The 24,883-nt window shown below is 39.9% G+C and overlaps 1 protein-coding gene across 1 annotated transcript in view; it reads left to right on the forward strand.

The window, feature by feature from the left end:
• The window catches only part of WDR44 (WD repeat domain 44), a 95,765-nt gene extending 71,879 nt beyond the window's left edge, over positions 1 to 23,886 (forward strand). Inside the window, exons 13-20 of the mRNA XM_062183836.1 lie at positions 3,038 to 3,151; positions 11,057 to 11,179; positions 17,024 to 17,215; positions 17,401 to 17,502; positions 17,726 to 17,841; positions 18,718 to 18,845; positions 19,309 to 19,443; positions 22,784 to 23,886. Coding sequence (XP_062039820.1) covers positions 3,038 to 3,151; positions 11,057 to 11,179; positions 17,024 to 17,215; positions 17,401 to 17,502; positions 17,726 to 17,841; positions 18,718 to 18,845; positions 19,309 to 19,443; positions 22,784 to 22,878 — 1,005 coding nt within the window. The 3' untranslated portion in view covers positions 22,879 to 23,886. The remainder of the gene's footprint in view (positions 1 to 3,037; positions 3,152 to 11,056; positions 11,180 to 17,023; positions 17,216 to 17,400; positions 17,503 to 17,725; positions 17,842 to 18,717; positions 18,846 to 19,308; positions 19,444 to 22,783) is intronic.
• Positions 23,887 to 24,883: the final 997 nt, after the last annotated feature.

The raw sequence follows: 24,883 nt of genomic DNA on the forward strand, positions 1-24,883 counted from the left end.
AGTGGAGAATGATTCCATTATAGTACATCCATATTATGCAGCCAATAAATGCTGTCAAAGTGTGAAATACAGAAAACATTCATGGTGTAATAAAAAGGAAGATAGTTAATTGTGTGTACAATTTGATTGCAGTTATGTTTTTTAAAAATGAAAAATCAGTGATGAAAATGTTAGCAGATTACGAGTGATTTTAGTTTTTTATTTTCACATATTTTCTAAACTCTCTATACAGATCACATATTACTTTATGCTAAAAAATCATTTATTTAAATATTTTGAAAGAAGGTAGATTACAGAAGAAGAAAATGGATATTTAAAGGAAAAGAGGCCTGGAATCACTGCCAGAGGAAATGCCCTGAGGAGTTAATAAAAAATAAATTATTATACACAAAAGTTGACTTTTACGTAGTGAGACAAACCTATTTAGTTTTATGTCTCCCTGCAGTGCTCACTAGTCTGGCAGCAAAATTAGGGAAAGAAGTATAATCAGTCATCTAGGATAAGAGTGCTTAGCAAAACATTTGGGTATCTGCATTGCTTGTCTACCTCCACAGTTGACATAAGGATGTTTTTATAAACTGAAGATTATAGACAAATTATAGTGATACTTTTTAATCTTATCCCCATGGCCACCATCTTAGTTATAGCCCTCATTATTCTTTCTTAAACTTACTGACTGTTCTTCCTGCTCTATTCTCTCTTTCCAAACAATATTTTCACATTCTTATCCAGGGTTCTCATTCTAAAGCACTAGTCAGATTATGTTATTTTCTTTTTTCCTTTTCAGAAACCTGTGTTGGCTCTCCATTACCTTAAATTGTCTGAATTTTTAAGCCACAAATTTGAGGTTTAATTATGATCTCAAAGTTCATTTCTATCCTAAACCCCTAGTATATCTCTTTGTCTTCACCTTCACCATCCTATGTATGCTTCCCTAAATATGCAAGTCTTAGCGGGCATTTCATATTTTTTTTTCATTCTATATCCTCTAAAACATTTGGGGGATAAACTCTGGACTTAACAATTAGCTATATCATCTTCTATATGTAACCTCTGTAAGCATCATAATTTCTTCATCTTCATAATGTTAATACCTACCACAAAGAGTTCTTAGAATTCATTCAGATAACAGCTAAGCATGTTGTAACTAAATGCACATTATTTTCTACCTACCTCTTCGGGATGCTTTTGACTTCAAATAGCAGAAACACAATTTTAAAAAATGGCTTTAACAATGAGGAAGCAAGTCTGGAGGTAAGGCAGTTGCAGGGTTGGTTAATTCAGTGGTTCAGTAGTGTCAACAGGGACCCAGAATCCTACAATACAATCTTCCTGGTTTGAACTCTATTGTTTATTTTATTGGGCCTGTTACCCTCATGATCCTAAGATGGATGCTATAGTATTAGTTGTCATATTCAGACAAAATTGTTCCCTTTAGTGGCCTTCTTTTTTTAAGGATTTATTTATTTATTTATTTGAAAGTCAGTTATAGAGAGAAGGAGAGACAGAGAGATCTTCCATCTGCTGGTTCACTCCACAAATGAACAGAATGACCAGGACTGGCCCAGGCCAAAACCAAGAGCCAGGAGCTTCTTCCTGATCTCCTATGTGTGTTCAGGGGCCCAAGGACTTGGGACATCCTCCGCTACTTTTCCAGGTGCCTTAGCAGTAAGCTGGATCAGAAGTGGAACAGCCGGGACTGAAACTGGCGCCCAGATGGGATGCCGGCACTTCAGGCCATGGCTTAACCCTCTGTGCCGCATCAACGGCTCCCAGCCTTCTTTTTTTTAATTTTTTTTATTTGACAGATAGAGTTAGTCAGTGAGAGAGAAAGACAGAGAGAAGGGTCTTCCTTCCGTTGGTTCACCCCCAAATGGCCGCTACAGCCGGAGCTGCGCCGATCCAAAGCCAGGAGCCAGGTGCTTCCTCCTGGTCTCCCATGTGGGTGCAGGGCCCAAGCACTTGGGCCATCCTCCACTGCCTCCCCTGGGCCACAGCAGAGAGCTGGACTGGAAGAGGAGCAACTGAGACTAGAAACCGGCGCCCACATGGGATGCCGGCGCCACAGGCGGAGGATTAACCAAGTGAGCCATGGCACCGGCCCCCAGCCTTCTTTATTTTAAAAGATTGAATGATTGATTTGAAAGGCAGAGTGACAGAGAGGGAGAGACAGAGAGATCTTCCATCTACTGGCTCCTTTTTTTTTATTAAGGATTTATTTATTTTATTAGGCAGAGGCAGGCAGAGAGAGAGAGAGAGAGAGAGAGAGAGAGAAAGAAAGTCTTCCATCTGCTGGTTCACTCCCCAGATGGCTGCAACGGCTGGAGCTGCACCTATCCGAAGCCAGGAGCCAGGAGCTTCTTCTGAGTCTCCCACGTGGGTGCAGGGGCCCAAGGACTTGGGCCATCTTTTACTGCTTTCCCAGGCCATCAGCTGGGAGCTGGATTGAAAGTGGAGCAGCTGGGATTCTAACCGGTGCCCATGTGGGATGCTGGCACCCTTGGCCGGGGCTTTAACCCACTGAGCCACAGCACTGTCCCCTGCTGGCTCTTTTTTAAGAGTGAGGAAATCTCTCTGGAAACCTTCTCTTATGCTCTCCACCCTCATGAACTTTTCTTTCCCTCATCTCTAATTGACACAAATTGTACCACATGCCCATGCCTGAACCAGTCATCACTGGGACAGCGAATGAGCTAATCTTAATTAGCTTACACCCATCATGATTCACTCTCTGTTCTGGCCCCTACCTCTCCTGAAGGAACAGATACTTAGAAGAGAACAAAGTGGGGGCTCTGTTAGAGAGAGAAGACTGTAATGGCACAGTATCTTCAGGTATGGTTCTGGTTTGTTAGGACAAAGAGATGAAAAGACATGTTAAGTAACATCAGCCTAAAGGGGAGTTTACTTTTGGTAGCTTAAGATTTTAGTCTGGCATTATGCAAACTGATTAAAGAATAGTTGGTATGGTAAAAGTATAAAGCTTTTGTTTTGCTACTTTTACATCTCAGTTTTAAAGTTGATCTTTATGTCTACACAGGTATGCAGTGGGACTGAGGAAGACACTGATGATAAAAATGCACCCTTTAGGCAACGACCATTTTGCAAATACAAAGGACATACTGCTGATCTCCTTGATCTTTCATGGTCTAAAGTAAGAACTTCTTACTTTAATTGTGCAGTAATTCTTTGTAATAATAACAAATGTTTTATTTGTATGATTGTCACACTGTCAAGTATTTGCATGTTCATGTCTTAACAGTTCATTTTATAATTTTTGTCTTAAGCAAAATTATTCCAGAAGCATCAAATATCATGGCAGCTTTATGAAAATTTGAAGAAATACTTTAAATTTTATTAAGATATCTCAAGCATGAAGCACTCATAAAAATGAACTGAGTTAATGAAATAATATTGGACAGACCAATGGTGCCCATATATTTTAACTTTCAGAAGATCCTTATATATCATAAAGATAGTGTTGGTATTGGTGAGTCAGGCCTTCCCTGAGCTTTGAATCACTCCATTTATGAATTACTGCTCCTGTCATGCCTGTTTAGGTGTTCTAGATGTTTTTCATAACCCATTTGTCATAATAGCTCTATTTGGGTCTCACCTGATAGTCTGAATTTTAATATTTATTTATTTATTTATTTATTTGAAAGAGTTACAGAGAGGCAGAGACAGAGAGAGAGGTCTTCCATCTGCTGGTTCACTCCCCAAATGGCTGCAACAATGGCTGGAGCTGGGCCATTATGAAGCCCATAGCCAGGAGCTTCTTCCGAGTCTCCCATGTGGGTGCAGGGGCCCAAGGACTAGGACAATCTTCTACTGCTTTCCCAGGCCATAGCAGAGAGCTGGATCGGAAGTGGAGCAGCCAGGACTTGAACCGGTGCCCATATGGGATGCTGACACTGTAGACTTTACCCGCTGTGCCACAACACTGGCCCAACCTGATAGTCTGGATTTTAAACTGAATCCTAATTGTGTCTTTGTACTTCTTCCCCATCTTTGCCCCTTGAGTTGTCAGAGATTGAAATATGAAGTATCCTTTATCCGATAATAATATTCATCTGGAATATGAATACAAAACAAGTTAGAACCTCACACTTTCTTAAAGAAACCCAATTTTTTTTTCTGAAATGTAACACTAACTGGAAGAGATTAAATCTTCCTTGACCATTCATTAGTTCAGGATTCTCCAGAGAAACATATTTATGTATATAAATAATTTTATTCTTAATTTTAAAAATTAATTGACACATGGCTGTACATATTTACAAGGTACAGTGTGATAATTCAATATATGTATATAATATGCAATTATCAAATCATAGTAATTACCATTTCTCCTTAAACACTATAATTTCTTTGTGTTGGGAGCCTTTGAACACTTTTCTTTATAAAACATATAATAAATATAATAAATTCTTGTGAACTATAGTCACCTACTATGCCACAGAACACTAGATCGTATTCCCAGAGGAATACAGTTCAGAAACTGTATCCATCTTCCAACTAGCCACTATTCTCCTGCCCCCTACTCTCTTTAGCCTCTGGTATTTATTGTTGTACCCTATAGAGATTTTATTTAAATTTCTTTTATATTTATTTGTTTGAGAGGTATAGTCACAGACAGAGAAGGGGAGACAGAGAGAAAGGTCTTCCATCCATTGGTTCACTCCTCAAATGACTGCAACAGCCAGATCTGAGCTTATCTGAAGCCAGGAGTCAGGAGCCTCTTCGGGATCTCCCATGCAATTGCAGGGGCCCAAGGACTTGGGCCATTTTCCACTGCTTTCCCAGGCCATTAGCAGAGAGCTGGATTAGAAGAGGAGCAGCCAGGACTTGAACCAGTGCCCAAATGGGATGCCAGCACTGCAAGCAGAGACTAAACCTACTGCACCACAACACCAGTCCCTAAAGAGATTTTTCTTAGGGAACTGGCCCTTGTAATTATGGGGCAGGCAACTCTGAAGTCTATAGGACAGGCAACTCAGCAAGAGCTAATGCTGCAGTCTTAAGGCAGAATTTCTTCTCTGAGAAAACTCAGTTTTTGTTTTGTTTGTTTGTTTGTTTGTTTGTTTTGACAGGCAGAGTTAGACAGTGAGAGAGAAAGAGACAGAGAAAGGTCTTCCTTTTTTCTGTTGGTTCACCCCCCCAAGTGGCCACTACGGCTGGCATGTTGTGGCTGGCGCGCTGCGCCGATCCGAAGCCAGGAGCCAGGTGGTTCCTCCTGGTCTCCCATGAAGGTGCAGGACCCAAGGACTTGGGCCATCCTCCACCGCACTCCTGGGCCACAGCAGAGAATTAGCCTAGTGAGCCGTGGTGCCGGCCAACTCAGTTTTTGTTCTTAAGGCCTTCAACTGATTGGATGAGATCCACCCACATCATTAAGAGTGATCTTTTAAAATCAACTGGTAGTAGATGTTTACTACATCTGTGAAATACTTTAACATCAATAATTAGGTGTTTGGTTAAATAACTAGGTACAATAGCCTAGCCAACTTAGCACATGAAATTACCCATCATAACTCCCTCCTTCTCATAATTAATACCTGTTTTTGAACTCATTCTCCTTAATCTATCTCCAGCATTTGAGCATTTGTTGATTTGATGCTGTTGATCTTTCTTAAAATACTTTCTTTTTTAAAAAAAGATTTATTTATTTGAAAGGCAGAGTTACAGAGAGGCAGAGAGAGAGAGAGGTGTTCCATCCACTGCTTCACTTTCCAAATGGCCGCAATGGCCAGAGCTGAGCTGATCTGAAGCCAGAAGCTAGGAGCTTCTTCTGGGTCTCCCACATGGGTACAGGGGCCCAAGGACTTGGGCCATCTTCCACTGCTTTCCCAGGCCTTAGCAGAGAGCTGGATCAGAAGTGGAGCAGTGGGACTTGAACATAGGATGCTGGCACTGCAGGCGGTGGCTTTACCTGCTATGCCACAGTGCCAACCCCAAAATACTTTCATGATTCCCTTCCTGTCTCAGTGACTACTCCCCTTATTTCCTTCATGGAATAAATAGTAAAAATAACATTGTTGAAAGCCTATGCAAGTGTACCTGCTATATACCAAGTACTTTTCATTCATTTAAAACATATTTGTTGAGAACTTTACCACCTGGTTAAGAACATGTGTTGTGGAACCAGACTCTCAAGGTTCATATCCTACCTAATCTGCCACTTAGTAGTTGTCTGATCTTGAGCAAGTTACTTGATCTCACCAAGTCTCATCTACAAAACAGGCATAATAAAAGCAGCTTCCTTTAGAGTTACAGGAGATTAGCTGAGCTAGCAAATAGAAAGCACTTGCCTAGAACACAGTGAATATTCAATTATTATTACCTATTATCATGATAATGTGATGATAAAATTTAAGTACTAGGAAGAATCACTATGTTCCTAAAGTTGTATTTATGAAATGTATGAAGTTTATATATCTTAAATAAGAGGATTCTGGGGGAAAATAATCTTAATGCCAAATTTTATTTTACTGTAGAAAACACATGTCTGTAAAAAAAATATTTCTATCCCTTTAAAAAAATAAGTACTGTATGTGTTTCTTTGTACCCTCAAATTATGACATCATTAATGTTTCCTTATCAAGGAACATGCCTAAAGTCATACAGTAAAGGAGTTGAGATTCAAATCCCATGACTTTGGAGCATTACTTCTAACCCATTCCTATTTCATAACAGCTAGTCACTATAAGGAAGCAGAATTACAAAAATAATGCACCCACTGCAAAGATTTAAGAAATTGTAAAATTCTAGGGGCAGGCATTTGGCACAGTATGTAATATGCCACTTAGGATGCCTACATACCATATCAGTGCCTACATTTGAGTCCTGCCACTACTTCTGACCTACTTCCCGCTAATGCACACCCTGGAAGCCAGCAGGTGAAGGCTCAAGTGTTTGGATCCCTGCCACCCACAAGGGAGACCCAAATGGAGTTCCAGGCTCCTGGCTTCAGCCTGGCACAACCCTAGGTTAGGGAGTGTACCAGCAGATGGAAGATCTCTTTCTGCCTTTTCTCTATGCTTTTCAAATAAAATGAAAATAAGTATTTGTTTAAAAAGAAAGAAATTGAGGCTGATGCTGTGGCATAGTAAGTTAAGCATCCGCCTGTGGCACTAGCATCCCATATGGGCACTGGTTTGTATCCCGGCTGCTCCACTTCAGATCCAGCTCCCTGCTAATGCTCCTGGGAAAGCAGCAGAGGAAGGCGCAAGTCCTTGGGTCCCTATAGCCACATGGGAAACCTAGAAGAAGCTCCTAGCTCCTGGCTTCAGTTTGGCTCATTTGGGGAGTGAACCAGCAGGTGGAAGTCCTCTCTTTCCGTCTCTCCCTCTCTCTGTAATTTTGCTTCTTAAGTAAATAAATAAATCTTTGAGAGAGAGAGAGAGAATGAGAATCACAGGAGCTACAGCACAAGAGCTACAGCAGTAAAGCCACCACCTGCAGTGCTGGTATCCCATATGGGTGCCAGTTCACATTCCAGCTGCTCCACTTCCAATCCAGCTCCCTGCTAATGGCCTGGGAAGGGCAGCAGATGATGGTCCAAGTGCTTGCACCCCTGCCACCTATGTGGGAGTCCTAGAGGAAGCTCCTGGCTCCTGTCTTCATTGTGGACATCTGTGGAGTGAACCAGCAGATGGAAGGTCTGTCTCCCCAACTCTCTCTAACTCTTTCAGATAAATAAATAAATCTTTTATAAAAAGAAATCATAGGCCGGCGCCGCGGCTCACTAGGCTAATCCTCCGCCTTGCGGCACCGGCACACCGGGTTCTAGTCCCGGTTGGGGCGCCGGTTCTGTCCCAGCTGCCCCTCCTCCAGGCCAGCTCTCTGCTGTGGCCAGGGATTGCAGTGGAGGATGGCTCAAGTGCTTGGGCCCTGCACCCCATGGGAGACCAGGAGAAGCACCTGGCTCCCACCATCGGATCAGCGCGGTGCGCCGGCCGCAGCGCGCCTACCACGGCGGCCATTGGAGGGTGAACCAACGGCAAAAAAAGGAAGACCTTTCTCTCTGTCTCTCTCACTGTCCACTCTGCCTGTCAAAAAATAAATAAATAAAAAAAAAGAAATCATAAAATTCTTACATACACGCCTTCCTGGCATTCTTTCCAGACCTCTTAGACAGTAGTATTATTTAGTATCAATCCTGCTATATAATTGTCTCAAGGGAGTAATAGGCATTTTTAAGGATAAGTGCCAGTTTATAAACTGGGTCTTTCTAGACTCTGACCATATAAATACCAGTCTGTGAAGAGATAAATACAAAAACCAGAAGTAAACCATTTAGAAATGTTTATGGAAGTTTTTCAGAGTAGTTAAATGCCTATTTTTTTCTAATCTTTTTAAAACCTGGATTTGTATTTTATATAATAATACAAATGAGGATGCTACTTTATATGCCTTTTATTTTCACCTCATTTTTTTCTAATGATTGTTTCCTATATTTTATAATAGTTCCAGCCCATGACTCACTGGAAAATTCTTAAAAACAAAAACAATATTTCACCACAAGTAGTTCTGAGAAGTACCAGTCTAATTGAGTTATTTGAATGGGATTATGCACCATATAGGAATGGTCCCTAAGGGCTTATCCTCACATCCCCAACACCTCACCCCAGCCAAAAGGAGGCAATAACATTTTGGTGTTCTAGCCCCACATGTAGAGTGCTTTCAACTCTCTTCTACACCTAAACAAAAAGTATTCCTTTTTTTGTGTTTCTAGTATCCTATCAACTTGATAAGGTCATATCTGACAACTAAAGCATATATTGATGTTTCACTGAAATTCTTTATCACCTATGTATCTAGATACTTTTTTAAGGTTTTCATTTTTACTTGACTTTACCTATGTACATTGCTAGATCCTGTATGCAGCAAGATTCTAAGCTCCTCACGTATACCAAATATATATTATTTTACTATTATTTCTCTTCAGCATCTAGCACCATCAGTGTTTATGGCAGATTTTCTATTTGTGAAGACATATTTTGTGCCAGGTAACAAGAATTACTTTGGTAATTATTACAGTAACAGACCCACGAGGTAGATGATCTTTTATTGTATTGATAAAGAGACTGGGCTCTATGTCCCTTCTAAAATCACAAAACTCATTATGAGTAGAACTTAGATTTGAATCTAATCTCTTTTAACTTCCAAGATCAATGCTAGTTCAAGAAATGTATTTAATTTCATTTATTTAGTAAGTGCTTATTAAACAGAAACTGCTTGACATAACAGGAAAAGTCTTAACATGTCTTCAGCACCTTCACTTAATGTTTTAGGGATATCTTCATATCTCTTTCATATGTTTAAAGCAAGAATTGAAGAAAGGTAGTTTTCATGAACAGTAGGCCATATGTTTAATTTTTATATAGTTACAGGAAATTATAAAGCAAACTGCATGTATTCTTTAAAACTTTTCTGGAACCAAGTGGATCTTGAAAATAAAAATCATTTTTATTAGATTCTTCAAAGTTTTTTTAAAGTAGACTGTTTTAAAACAGGTATACTACATAAAATGCATACTTTTTTGAATAACCCAAAATAGCACATATGTATACTATATATCAGTACAGTTATATACCCAGATCAGTCTTTGTGCTTAATCTTCTTATAATCAAAAAGTAAAGGTTTTTAGTGACTTTTAGCAAAAGAAAAAACATCTTGTTGCTTTTCATAACATATGTTCTACTTAAGCATTCTACAGAACAGTGTAGTGGTTAGAGTCTGGAGCTAAAGACAAACTGCCTGGCTTTGAATCCTAGCTCTGCCACTGATGAGCTGTAGAATCATAGGCAAGTTATTTAACCTCTGTGCTTCACTGTGCACATTGGTCAAAGGGGATAGCAATATACCTACCTTATAGGATTTCTATCTAGTATTAAGAACAATGCTTAGTATGTTGGAAGTACTCAATAAATGCCATCATTATTTTGATTTTTTAGCACCTTCAGACATACCAAAGAATACTGCAGTCCCATTTGAGTTTCCTCATTCAGTTTAACTCATAGTTCTCCCCCTTAACTAGGTTGTGTTAAGAAATTAATAAGCTTGGGCTGGCGCCGCGGCTCACTAGGCTAATCCTCCGCCTTGAGGCACCGGCACACCAGGTTCTAGTCCCGGTCGGGGCACCGATCCTGTCCCGGTTGCCCCTCTTCCAGGCCAGCTCTCTGCTGTGGCCAGGGAGTGCAGTGGAGGATGGCCCAAGTGCTTGGGCCCTGCACCCCATGGGAGACCAGGAGAAGTACCTGGCTCCTGCCATCGGATCAGCGCAGTGCGCCGGCCACAGCGCGCTACCGCGGCAGCCATTGGTGGGTGAACCAACGGCAAAAGGAAGACCTTTCTCTCTGTCTCTCTCTCACTGTCCACTCTGCCTATCAAAAAAAAAAGAAATTAATAAGCTTATGCCAGCTGGAAGCTTTTGACAGATAAATGTTTGGTTCCTGGGTGATCACAATGCCTAAATCAATTACACTACCCTCTTCTGGCTTTGAAAATTCTATGCTTTGTTCTGAGAGATTTGACTGTTTCTACTCTAATAATTTTCTTGCCATGGTTGTGACAGGTGCACAATAATTTTCATTTCCATGCTGCATTTTATGGTGATCTTTTTGAAGACATTTTAAGTAGCAATTGGGATTGTGTGAGTTAATATTCACCAGTGTTATCAATGTGAAAAGTAACTGAAATGACAATCAAATGAATAGATGCTTCCTATTCATAACTAAGTTCCAACATGTACAGGCTACAATAACAAAGTGTACCTTAGTCCTCTGTTGAACCCTGGCAGATTTATTTGGACAAGGATCATAAGATTCATCTGAATTTCAAAACAGGTAATGTGAAAGGTCTTAGGATTAATGAAAGCTGGTATTTAACTGTTTGGAAAAAATGGGATCATCCAAGTGATTGGATAATCTTTTGTTCTTTTTGATGCTGCATGTAACAACAAAACTTGAAGTTCACAAAACTCAGTTCACTTTTGCTGTGTAAGTAGTTTTGTGTTCATATGGTATCAAAGTAACCAATCTCATTTTATCCACAGAACTACTTTCTGCTTTCCTCTTCAATGGATAAAACAGTCAGGTTATGGCACATTTCTAGAAGAGAATGCCTTTGCTGCTTCCAACACATAGATTTTGTCACTGCCATAGCTTTCCATCCCAGAGTAAGTAACTATACATTTTCTTATTATGCTAAAAGGAAGGTTGGGGTTACCTTTTTTCTCTGGAGGACCATTGGACTACAGGCAAAAATTTATTAATAGCCATACAGTTAAAAGCAACTTAATTTAGTGTTCTATTTTGTTTTAAAATGAAATAAATATCCTGCTAATCTGCATTAGAAGAATTGGGAATGTTATATTCTAAATATAACAGTAGGGACCAGGGCTGTGGTTCACTTGGTTAATCCTCTGCCTGCGGCGCCAGCATCCCATATGAGCGCCGGGTTCTAGTCCCAGTTGCTCCTCTTCCAGTCCAGCTCTCTGCTGTGGCCCAGGAGGGCAGTGGAGGATGGCCGAGGTGCTTGGGCCCCTGCATCCACATGGGAGACCAGGAGGAAGCACCTGGCTCCTGGATATGGATCAGCGCAGCATGCCGGCCGTTGCGGCCATTTGGGGGGTGAACCAACGGAAGGAAGACCTTTCTCTCTGTCTCTCTCTCTCTCTCACTGTCTAACTCTGCCTGTCAAATTAAAATAAATAAATAGGGGCTGGCACTGTGGCTCACTTGGTTAATCCTCCACCTTGCGGCGCCAGCATCCTATATGGGCACCGGGTTCTAGTCCCGGTTGCTCCTCTTCCAGTCCAGCTCTCTGCTGTGGCCCAGGAGGACAGTGGAGAATGGCCCAGGTGCTTGGGCCCCTGCACCCGCATGGGAGACCAGGAGAAGCACCTGGCTCCTGGCTTCGGATTGGCGCAGCGCCGGCCGTAGCAGCCATTTGAGGAGTGAACCAACAGAAGGAAAGCCTTTCTCCCTTTCTCTCGCTGTCTATAACTCTACCTGTCAAATAAATAAATAAAAATTAAAAAATTAAAATAAATAAATAAAACAGTAAAGAATCATCCCAAATCTTCAATAAGACATGCAAAGTATAAAGAAATAATCGTTAAAAATATGAAATATTAGAGGTGGAGGATGAGGAGCAAACAGCAGGTAGATAAATGAGAAAAGGGAAACATACACCAGGAATTGGTGAGAGTTGGGGAAGGAAAAGATTAAAAGAGGAAAAGAGGAGCCAGTGTTGTGGTAGCACAGTGGCTTAAGCCACCGCCTGCAATTGCCAGCATCCCATATGAGTGCTGTTTTGAGTACTGGCTGCTCCACTTCTAATCCAGCTCCCTGCTAATGTGCCTGGGAAGGCAGCAGAAGATGGCTCAAGTGGTTGGGCCCCTGCCATCTGTTTGGGAGATGTGAATGGAATTCCAGCCTCCTGGCTTTGGCCTGGCCCAGCCTTTGTTGCCATTTGGAGAGTGAACTAGTTCATAGCAAATCTCTGTCCGTCTCTCTGTGTAAGTCTACTTACACAAAAAAGTCTACTTACTTTCAAAAAAAGAAGAAGCAATTCATTATAAGATACACAAAGGAGCTTCAAATTTTCCATGAGCTTTTTGAAGCACTCCAATGGTAAATTTATAACTTAATGTCTGGAAACATTATTAATAAGCATTGATATCTCCTCATATATATTTTCAGTATAGAAAATCCTTTAATATCTTTTCCCTGGAAAGAAAGCATTCCATATGATTTTTAAAAATATTTTATTTATTTATTTGAAAGTCAGAGTTACACAGAGAGAGAAGGAAAGGCAGAGAGAGAGGTTTTCCATGTGCTGGTTTACTCCCCAAGTGGCCTCAATGACCAGAGCTGTGCCGATCCAGAGCCAGGAGCTTCTTCCAGGTCTCCCACACGGGTGCAGGGGCCCAAGGACTTGGGCCATCCTCCGCTGCTTTCCTAGGCCATAGCAGAGAGCTGGATTGGAAGTGGAGCAGCCAGGTCTCAAACCAGTGCCCATATGGGCTGCCAGTACTGCAGGTGGTGGCTTTTCCCACTATGCCACAGTGCCAGCCCCTGCATATGATTTCAATCAAAGGAGAAAAGTCTACTGTTATGGAATGGGAGACCTATCATGTGCCTCTATAGGATAAAGCCACCAGATGCTTAAAGCTGAGGGCAGCAGTATGGTGTAGCAGGTAAAGCCACCACCTGTGGTACCAGCATTCCATATGGGTGCTGGTTCAAGTCCCGGCTGCTCCTCTTCCAATCCAGCTCTCTGCTATGGCCTGGGAAAGCAGCGGAGGATGGCCCAAGTCCTTGGGCCCCTGCATCCATGTGGGAGACCTGGAAGAAGCTTCAGGCTTCTGGCTTTGGCAAGTGCTTAAAGCTTAATTAATTTTAGTTTTTTGCTACTGTAAGCACAAGGGAAAGCACATGTTGGTTAGATTAAAATAAGCCAGACTCAAACTGAACCTCTATTGGTGTGTGATGACATTTCTTATTATATCCTCGTCCCTATGTTTAACACCCATTGTTTTTTAAGACAACATTTTCACTCATATTCACATTTATTCCTCTGTTCCTCTTTTCCCCCAAATCAACAGAGAAGACTAATTTTTACACCTCAATAGAAGTCCCCTCCCTAGGCAGGCAGTAGTAATCTTAAATTCGATTAAGAACTTTTGAAAATTAAAAATCTTTGGTCTGTGTTAATGCCTAACAGTTTTGACCATAAAGCTGTGAGAGACTTCTTTCTGAATAACAATTCCATCCTATCCTCCAAAGATGCAGCAAATGGGTGGGTTTACTCCTGTCAGCAGCTGTGAACAGAGTCCCTCTCTCCACACCTATTCTAGCCATAACATATCACAATAGAAGATACTTGGTTATAATAGTTAACTAGGTAGTAACTAGGTAGTAACTACCTAGTATTATTAAGGTTTCTCTTCAATCACTAGTTTTTATACTTTTATTTGATTTTATTTTGGATACTGAAAAGCCCTACTTCTAAAAGCTCTACTGTCCTGGAGGGTTTTTGAGAGGGGCAAGGGAAAGATGGGGTGGTATTGATATTTTCATTGCAGCATGACTTTCTTATGTTACCTGGAAGGGTGGTAGCAAAGATATAAAAGAAATAGCAAAGGAAATACATTTGTAGACACGAACACACACACACACACACACACACAAAGAGAGAGAGAGAGGAATGTATCTATGCATATAAATAAAATTCCAAGTTAGGAGACCAAGATGAACTATTTTTTACTTGTTCAGCTGTTCTGCTGATATGAGGATACTTCAAAATTTCATGGGAAAATGAGATTAAAAGATGTTTGTTTTTCTGCAAAAAATTTCAGAATCCATGTAGTTTTTCATAACATGCATTTTCAGCAAACTTTTGGAAGTCCCCTCATAGACACTGAGTAGAGTGTGATAGCCCTAAAAAGGCCCATCATTTATTGATTGTCCTTAACAGGTTTCAGACTAGGAATAACAATATTGAGCAGCAAAGAAAATCTTTCTTGTTTCTGTGTCCCAGTTGTTTCACCCTTAATTCTTTTGTTGCCAAAATGTAGACTAGCTTATAGTAGGACTGGTTTAGTTTAGAGCAGACTTTGGGACACTAGGTACTTTGTTTTAGGGGGAGTGAAGCCTCTGCTAGGCTTTAGAGGACATTTAGCAGCATTCATGGCCTCTACCCACTAGATGCCGCTAGCATCCCACCCCATCCTCAGTTCTGACCGCCAAAAATATCAGCAAACATTGCAAGATGTCCCTTGTGGGGCCACGTTGCCCAAGATTGAATATCTCTGAATGATACTGAATAGTGAGGGGATTCCTTGCTAACCTGGTTGGTGTTAGAGTTTGAAAAAAATGACTGTTCTGTAGGCCTACTAAATGGTATTACTCTTTTATGCAAGTGTTACATGTATCCTAGAGGAAGGTATGTTAAATATAGCAGAGTGTTTCCCAGAGCATGTTCCTTGAAGTTGTCATTCTTGTTAAGATGTTCCTATCAGACTCCTTACCTATCTTCTATCAAAAAAAAGTTCGTAGTTACATGAGTTGGAAAATACTACCTACTTTCCTCCCCCTCTTTTGTGGGTTCAGCATGTGGGTTAACTGAGAATCTGGTGTCATTTTATGTTACCTAGAATTTCTTAAACTTGTTTCATCTCGGAACCTTTTTCCATGCCATATACACTGTTTTTTTTTTTAAGAGAAGACTTTTATTTAATAAACATAAAATTTTGAAAGTACAACTTTTTTTTTGGACAGGCAGAGTTAGTGAGAGAGAGAGAGAGAGAAAGGTCTTCCTTCCATTGGTTCACCCCCCAAATGGCCGCTACGGCCAGCGCACTGCACCAATCTGAAGCCAGGAGCCAGGTGCCTCCTCCTGGTTTCCCATGCAGGTGCAGGGTCCAAGCACTTGGGCCATCCTCCACTGCCTTCCCAGGCCACAGCAGAGAGCTGGACTGGAAGAGGAGCAACTGGGACAGAATCTGGTGCCCCAACTGAGACTAGAACCCGGTGTGCCGGCGCTGCAGGTGGAGGATTAGCCTAGTGAGCCATGGCGCCAACCAAAAGTACAACTTTTGGATTATAGCAGTTCTTACCCCCATAACCACCCTCCCACCCACAAACCACCCCATCTCCTACTCCCTCTCCCATCCCATTCTTCATTAAGAATCATTTTTAGAGGCTGGCACTGTGGCGCATTGGGTTAAAGGCCTGGTCTGAAGCGCTGGCATACCATATGGGTACTGGTTCTAGTCCTGGCTGCTCCTCTTCCGATCCAGCTCTCTGCTATGCCCTGGGAAAGCAGTAAAAGATGGCCCAAGTCCTTGAGCCCCCGCACCCATGTGAGACACCTTATAGAAGCTCCTGGCTCCTGGCTTTGGATTGGTGCAGGTCTGGCCGTTGCGGCCATCTGGGAAGTGAACCAGCAGGTGGAAGACCTCTCTCTCTGTCTCTGCCTCTCTCTATAACTCTTTCAAATAAATAAAAAATAAATCTTTAAAAAAAGATTCATTAGTAATCCAATGGTAGTTTTTTCACTTGATGTTGCTATATGGGCAAAATGTTGAAATCTTTACCTAATATATACTAAACTGATCTTCTGTATACAAAGAGAATTGAAAATGAATCTTTACATGAATGGAAGGGGAAAGGGAGCGGGAAAGGGGAGGGTTGCGGGCGGGAGGGAAGCTATGGGAGGGGGGAAGCCATTGTAACCCATAAGCTATACTTTGGAAATTTATATTCATTAAATAAAAGTTTAAAAAAAAAGATTCATTTTAAATTATGTTTATATATAGAAGATCAACTCTATACTAAGTACAGATTTCAACAGTTTGCACCCACACAGACACACAAAGTATAAAGTACTGTTTGAATAGTAGTTTTACTGTTAATTCTCATAGTACAACTCATTAAGGACAGAGATCCTACATGGGGAGCAAGTGCACAGTGACTCCCGTTGTTGATTTAACAGTTGACACTCTTATTTATGATATCAGTAATCACCTGAGGCTCTTGTCATGAGCTGCCAAGGCTATTGAAGCCTCTTGAGTTCACAAACTCCAACCTTATTTAGACAAGGCCATAATCAAAGTGGAAGTTCTCTCCTCCCTTCAGAGAAAGGTACCTCCTTTGATGACCCCTTCTTTCCACTGGAATCTCACTCACAGAGATCTTTCATTTAGGTCATTTTTTCATGCCATGTACAGTGAAACACATTATCTGTTAATATCCATTCCTTGGGAAAACCAGTTTAAGGATATGATAAAGTGACTAAAACATCCTTTTTTTCCCCCTCCCCCCAAAATATGCTTGAGGTTTCAAGTTGTTGTACTGGTTTTTAGTGCATAAAATAAGGCTTACTTGAAGTATAATGCTTATAAGATGAAGTCTACATTTTAAAACATTATTTGTAATACATTTAATGTTTTACTTTGCAAATGAGTTTTTCTTGATGTGGTAAAAGAGCACTTTCTCTTTTGCCACCTTTCTAGGATGATAGATATTTTCTCAGTGGATCATTAGATGGAAAGCTCCGCCTTTGGAACATACCTGACAAAAAAGTGGCTTTGTGGAATGAAGTAGATGGTCAGACAAAATTGATCACAGCTGCAAATTTCTGTCAGAATGGCAAATATGCAGTGATTGGGACATACGATGGTAGATGTATTTTCTACGATACAGAGGTAAATGGTTGTCTTGTGTAAGTATGTACTTGAATCCTTAATAAAAACACTTTTGTGGTTTCGGATAAGTCGTTTATTCCCTCTCAGCCTTATCTGTACATTGGGACAAATGGTATGTCTCAGGATTAGATGATATTTGAAGTTTCTTCTGATTCTGATATCCTGGATTTATGGTTTCTTTTTAGCATTTGAAATACCATACACAAATACATGTTCGATCTACTAGAGGGCGCAACAAGGTTGGAAGAAAAATTACTGGCATTGAGCCTTTACCTGGAGAAAATAAGGTACTAAAGTTTTCAAAACCATCTCTTTCCTCTACATTATATGTAGACTCTGAAATGTTAGTTTTAATATCTTGGCAAATAATGCATTCCCTTTCCTATGGAACATTGCTTTTTCTAGTTTTAAAGTATATTTGTGTGTGTGTGTGTGTGTGTGAGTAACACCCTTTCTTGATTATACCTTAATTTAGATTAAAAGGTATTTTTAACTTTTATTTATTTTTAGATACTGGTAACCTCAAATGACTCCAGAATCAGATTATATGATCTGAGAGATTTATCACTTTCCATGAAGTACAAGGGTTATGTCAACAGCAGCAGCCAGATCAAAGCAAGTTTCAGGTAAATTTAGCCATGAGAAAGTCCCAAAAAGAGATTAGAACCTTTCTCCTGTACTCCTGTTTTTACACTGAACTATAACTTACATTTATATGAGATTTTAGTTTCTTTGTACTGTTATAACCAGCATCTCACCTCATCATCATGCAGTACTTAACTTGCCCAGCTATACAGGAAAAAGAATTAGCATTACCCCTGTTCTGTAGATGAAGAACCAAGACTGAAACAATTAAGGGACTGACAAGTCATGGTTACAGAGCCAGGTTTAAAAGACTCTGAGCTCCAGAATTTTTGCTTTTGCACATTTATTGTCAACTTTTAAGAGAGGAAGCTTACCTACCCCTCCCACACATTGTCTTGATCATTTTAGGTATCTGAACTAAGAAAGTTATTTTGACATGCTAAGGAAAGTCTATGGTATTCACACCTTTACATATCATTATTACTTGAACTTTTAAAATCTGGAGTCTGTAGGATTTCCTGAAATAGGGTTACCTGCCTGTCTTCATTTTTTTTCTAGTCCTTGTCCTTTTAGCTCTTTTCTTATCCATTCTTTTTGAATTACCCTTTAATTAACTAGTAACTCAATTGGTAAAGTACTCCACTTCTCTCTTTCATTCTTTAAGCCTTGGTTTGTTTAAGTGTGAATTGACCTGCACCAATCAGTTACCTCCAGCTTTGATGAAAATACTATGAATGCCTGGGTCCCCCATCAAACCTACCACATTCAGAACCTCTAGAATGAGATTGGGAGTCTACATTTCAACAAGCTCCCTCAGGTGTTGTTTTAGGTATTTTAAAATAGAAAGCACTGAGAACAAGAAACCTAAGAAAAAAATAAAAGTTTTCATTTTTATTTCATTTCTTCCTTAAATTTAGCCATGATTTCACTTACCTTGTTAGCGGTTCAGAAGATAAGTATGTTTATATCTGGAGTACTTACCATGACCTAAGCAAATTTACTTCAGTCAGAAGAGATCGAAATGATTTCTGGGAAGGTATTAAAGGTAAGTAAATGCCTTCGTTTTTGTGTCTTACAAGTGAATAAAAGTAGAGATGTACTAGAGTAAATATGCATGAGCATTATTTTAGAGAAGTAGTTTAGCAGTTATAACCACTTTAGCTTTGTATTTGGCTTTGTTTATTTGAAAGGCAGAGTTACAGAAGGAGAGGGAGAGATAGAGACCTTCCATCCAGTGGTTTACTTCCCAAATGGCCACAATGGCTGGGGCTGGGCCAGGCCAAAGCCAGAAACCCAGAGCTTCATCCAGGTCTCCCACATGTGTGCAGGGGCCCAAACACTTGTACCCTCCTCCTTGACTCTCCCAGGCACATTAATTAACAGGGAGTTGGATCTGAAGTGGAGCAGCCAGGACACAAACTGGCGCCCATGCAGGCAGCGGCTAAACCCATTGTGCCAGTCCCAGCATCCGATTTTTCAATTATCCTGAAGTAAATTTTTTTTCCCAGCACATAATGCAGTTGTGACATCAGCCATCTTTGCTCCAAACCCAAGTCTGATGTTATCTTTGGATGTGCAATCTGAAAAATCAGAAGGAAACAATAAAGGTGAAGATTCTGAAGGTTTGGATACCACATCCTCTGGTAGGTATTCATTTAATTTGTCTTACACTTTTTCTAGTCATTACTTAGTAGCCTCATCAACCTGGTATTGAGTATGCTGAGGCTTCCACGGGAGTATAAAGAGTATTTATTTGCAACATAATGGTTGTCAGATACTCATTTCTGAACAAATCAGTTACGTATGTTTTTGCAAATTTTACCTCTCTTAAATTCACCTAGAACTTGGAAGGTCATAATTTTTCATGGGCAATCATTCTCTTTAAGGAAATGCAAACAAGATATATAAATATAAAACTTCTTTATCTGTTTCTCCTACTGGACTATACTCTCTAGGAGGACTTCCTGTTATATTGCCAGTGCCTAGCACAGTGCTTGTTTACTTAATCATTTGGTGACTAAATGAATTAAACCCAATTGAAAGCAGGGTTTTTTCTATTTGACACAGATTTATAACTTCTCTAGATAGGTAACTATGATTCTGTGACTTATTGCCATTTGTAGCATATGCTTTCAGAATTAAGTGTAATTAGAGTTACATAAAATGCTTAGATTAAGTAGTGAAAAGAAACTGGAAAAAGAGTAGTGTTGACTTCCAATCAGTTAACATAAAAATGGTACCTTTTAATCCTTAAAAATGGTAAGATGCAATTTTTTAAAGTTTTATTTATTTATTTGAGAGGTAGAGTAACAGAGAGAGGGAGAGATGGAAAGGTCTTCCATCTGCTGGTTCACATTCCAAATGGCTGCAATGGCTGCAGCTGGGCACATCTGAAGCCAGGAGCTAGGAGCTTCTTCCAGGTCTCCCTCACAGGTGCTGGGGCCCAAACACTTGGGCCATCTTCTACTGCTTTCCCAGGCCATAGCAGAGAGCTGGATCAGAAGAAGACCAGTCAGGACATGAACTAGCACCCATAAAGGATGCTGGTATTACAGGCAGTGGCTTAGCCTACTACACCACAGTGCCAGCCCGAATACACAAATTTGAACCAGTTTTCAGTGACAACAAGTTTGTATTATTAAAAATCAGTTGCAGAATAGCTTACTTAATATATGTTCTAACCCTGCAGACCACCACCAGGCCTTTTAGGGGGTCATAAAGTCACACTAGCTACAGTGTACAAAGGGTGCAAATTTAAAAAATTGAATCAAGTTCTCAAGTACTTTAATTGACTCTCAGGTATTTCCCCTTGTAGTAGTATTTATAATATCCACTCCTCAGGATATACTGTTCCTTCTGTCTGTGAAGAAAAGTTTTGATAATGAGGATGAACTTCAGTCTAGCACTTTTTTAAAAGATGTATTTATTAACTTGAGAGGCAAAGTAACAAAGAGAGAGAGAAACATAGAGGTTTTCCATTTTCTGGTTTACTCCCCATATGGTCAAAATGGCCAGAGCTGGGCCAACCTGAAGCCAGGAGCCAGGAGCTTCTTCTGGGTCTCTCATGTGGGTTGCAGGGGCCCAAGCACTTGGGCCATTTTCCACTGCTTTCCCAGACCATCATCAGGGAGCTGGATTGGAAGTGGAGCAGGCAGGACTCAAACCAGATCCCATATGGGATGCCAGTGCCACAGGAGGATGCTTAACCTACTATGCCACAGCAATAGCCCCTAGTCTAACATTTTTAATTACAAGATTAAAAAGTAGGGGCCGGTGCTGTGGCACAGCAGGTAAAGCCACCACCTGCAGTGCCAGCATCCCATATGGGCACCGGTTCAAGACTCAGCTGCTCCACTTCTGTTCCAGCTCTCTGCTTATGGCCTGGGAAAGCAGTAGAAGATGGCCCAAGTGCTTGGGCCCCTGCAACCCACATGGGAGACCCAGAAGAAGCTCCTGGCTTCGGATCGGCCCAGCTCCGGCCATTGCAGCTGTATGGGGAGTGAACCAGCAGATGGAAGATCTCTCTGACTCTGTAACTCTGCCTTTCAAATAAATAAATAAATCTTTTTAAAAAATATTAAAAAATAAACCAAGTCAGAATCATAAAAATTTTACTGAATACCTAGGTGGATATATTGGTTTTTGCTTTCTTTTTCTTCTCAGAATCAATTCCAGCTTAGAATTTCTGTCTTCTTACTAGTCATACCTTTATATCCTCTATGTACTTATCCTACACATTCCAAAGGAGATTCTAGCATTTGAAATAATTTGAGAAGTAAAAGGTGCAATGCATGTTGTTTTTAGCTTCTCAAAAATGTACAAGGTTCAGTTAATTCACTGAGTCCTTTTTGAAGAGGCACATATTTTAATGGATTATGCTCAGATTTTTGTCATTATGTACCTACCTAGGTGTAACCTAAGAATAAACTTATAAATTCAAGGTATGGGATCATAAAATATCACCGATTGCCTTCTCTCTTTATTCCTGACATATCTGACAATTTAAGCCTCAATTTTTGTCATGTGTAAAATAATGATAACCCAATTTACAGAGTTGGACTGAGAATTAAAGATAACATGTATAAAATGTCTAGCAAAATGGCTGACATGTAGTAGACATCATTATCATATTCTTTATTGTATGTTATAAAGCTTTTCTCATATTTTGATGTCCTTTGCTTCCGCTACTGCCACACAGCACTACTTTGAGATAAATGATGGTGAGGAATATTCAAAGGTTTAGAAGATGTTTTTAGCACATCTAAGTAAAACCGTTTTGCCTGACTCATTCTGTACAAAACTTTCCAGTTGAGGTTTAGATTATTCTCTTCCATATTAATCAGTCCTTAAATCTACACTTTTACCTATGTATAATAAAGTCAATTAACATTGAATTTGTTAAATGCTTTCACATAACTGGCAAATGTAAGAGGTAAGCATTTTTGCCATTTACCATAGCTACATAGATAGCTCTTCAATATGGACCAGAAAGGTGCTGTCAGCAAGAGTAAACCTGTATAACTTTATTTCATGCCAGTTTCAGTATGTCTACTGTACAATAAACCTTGCTGTCAACCTCGTTAGAGAACCCTGTTAGCAATGGACTTAGCCAGCTGATCCCATTCTGCCAGCATTCCAGTCCTGGAGCTGAATAACACGCTAGCCTCTTGCCATGAAATGAAGCATTAGATGACTTAGTGACCTAGGCTGCCTGAGAATCAACCCAGACATCCAGGCCCCAAGGGGCTGTTGTTCCCTCAAGGCAAGGAAAAAGCAGCTTACTCAAGGTAAGTGAAAGTGAGCTCAGAGAGGAGAGGTACAGCAGGATGAAAAGGTTACAGGAGTGAACTGGGAAAGAATCTGAAAAGATGGTGACAGGATCTACCTCCCCAAGCTAGAGGGTCAAGGGCATCTGGCAGTTGTGGCAGCAGGCTTCATATTCCTTTAAAATTAATTAAATCTATTTTTGTAAATGTTTTTAAGGCACTATGAAGACAGATAACACAGAAGTTCTTCTCTCTGCTGACTTCACTGGAGCAATCAAAGTGTTTATTAACAAAAGGAAAAATGTATCTTAATTTGAAATGAGATTTACATAAACATATCAGTAAGTTTCTATATGTATCAGAACCAGGAAAAAATAATATAGTGTTTCAGACTAACATCCTTTTTTGAATTTTTATTGAAAATTGTTCAAATATAATATATTTTTTTTGAGAGGCAGTGTTACTGATCTAGGAAACTCTGGACTGCTAGACTAGAAAGGATTGTGTCTAGATTAACATTGCCAAACAGTAGGCTTTATGTTTTGTTATATTTGTGTTTTTATTATATAATTATAAACATGCACAGTTTTCTGCATGAAAAGATATTAATATATTAATCACATGTGTGTGCCTTTTGGTTACATGCACTAAGTCTAACAGAGTTAAATTATTTCAGTGGCTCTTTTGGCCTCTACTAAGGGGGATAGTCTTATTTCTAGCTTAAACAATTTCTTTTGCACAAAATTTCATTTTTAAGAAAAGTGGTATCTTTTGACTGAGTTATTGTTTTAAAAATATTATATAGGTTTTCAATAGGTCAATAACCATGTGTAAATGGTTTTTATAAATTTCTCAATTTGGGGACAAGATTTTTTTGTGGTCTAAATTGTGGACTTAAGATTCTTTTCTTTGTATGTGTATATATAATTTTTTTTTTCTTTGCCACACTGGAGCACAATGTTTCTATGTAAAGAATTCTTTTCATTCTTTATCCATGAGCACCAGGCTTTGCTCAGTTAAAATTAAGCCACATTAAGGAGTGAGTCTTCTTTTTTACAATAATGTAAAAATAAACTGTTTACATTTTTTTAAAGCATTGTAGTTTTTAAAAATTAAGCTGTTTTGTTTTGTGTTGTTGAATTTGAAAAACTTTGTAAATATCAATATAATGTACCAATGAAATAACATCTGGGGCAATGATACCCTGATCATGTTGTTGATGGTTAGCATATGTTTCTGAAAATTAAATATGTATTATTAAAAGTTGGTCACCAACACTTGTTAAATATGGCTTTATTTTTTGTATGGTTTCAGTAAATCGAGGAATGCAAGAAAATAGACTCTTATTAAATGATTTGATTTTATAGCAAACAAAAGACCAGATTTTAGACCACTAAATTATAATGCACCAGTCATATGCCTTTAAAATGTTTTTGAGTTCTAAAATGAACACTGCTGAGAGTTCATCTATGTGTGTTTATATGTTCTCTACTGCATTTGTTTTCAACATGTAAGTAAGAAGCTGGGAAGCCATGGTCATATCCTTGTTAATCCATCATGGTCTTGGAATATTCTGGGCTTTCTGCTTAATTACCTACCCATCGTTTGCCTTGCTTCACTCCTATGCTATCACCTTTTTCTTCTTGTCAGTTCTGTGTTCTCTACATCTACTCTAACTTCCTTCCTCTCCCCTTCTGCCCCAACCCTCTACATCCGTCTACGTACCTCTCCCCTCAGCCGAATCCTGCACTTTACTTTGGCTTTTTCACTCTTCTATGTTCTACCTGACAGAGTGAGTTGTTAGCCATTGGCTTTATAACCAGTCACAATTTCTTCATCTTAAGGTCTGGGTGCCAGTGTGACTGGTCTACTGTTTCTTTTCTGAACTGGATATCAACTCTTTGAGGTAGCTTGGCTTTTGCTGACTTCTTGTTTTTTTTTCCATTATTTTCACATTATTTAAAAGAGAGAAAAACAGAGATTTTCCATCCACTGGTTCACTCCCCAAATGCCCACACAGCTGGGATTGGGAAAGGCTGAAGCCAGGAACCCAGAACTCCATCCAGGTCTTCCACGTGGATGGTGGTAGCCCATGTAATAGAGCCATCACCTGTTGCCTCCCAGGGTGCACATTAGTAGGAAGCTGGAATGGGACCCAAATGTAGGCACTCCAGTATAAGATATGGGCATCCCCAGCAGTGCCTTACCCACTGTACCAAACATCTACCCCTTTTACTGACTTCTGACTGAGCACTTGTAGTCTCTTGGGGCATGGTTCTTTCAACTGAAGATAATCTTAATGTTGCCATATGAATAT

This window comes from Lepus europaeus, chromosome X (genome assembly GCF_033115175.1).
Source record: "Lepus europaeus isolate LE1 chromosome X, mLepTim1.pri, whole genome shotgun sequence".
Taxonomy (NCBI): domain Eukaryota; kingdom Metazoa; phylum Chordata; class Mammalia; order Lagomorpha; family Leporidae; genus Lepus; species Lepus europaeus.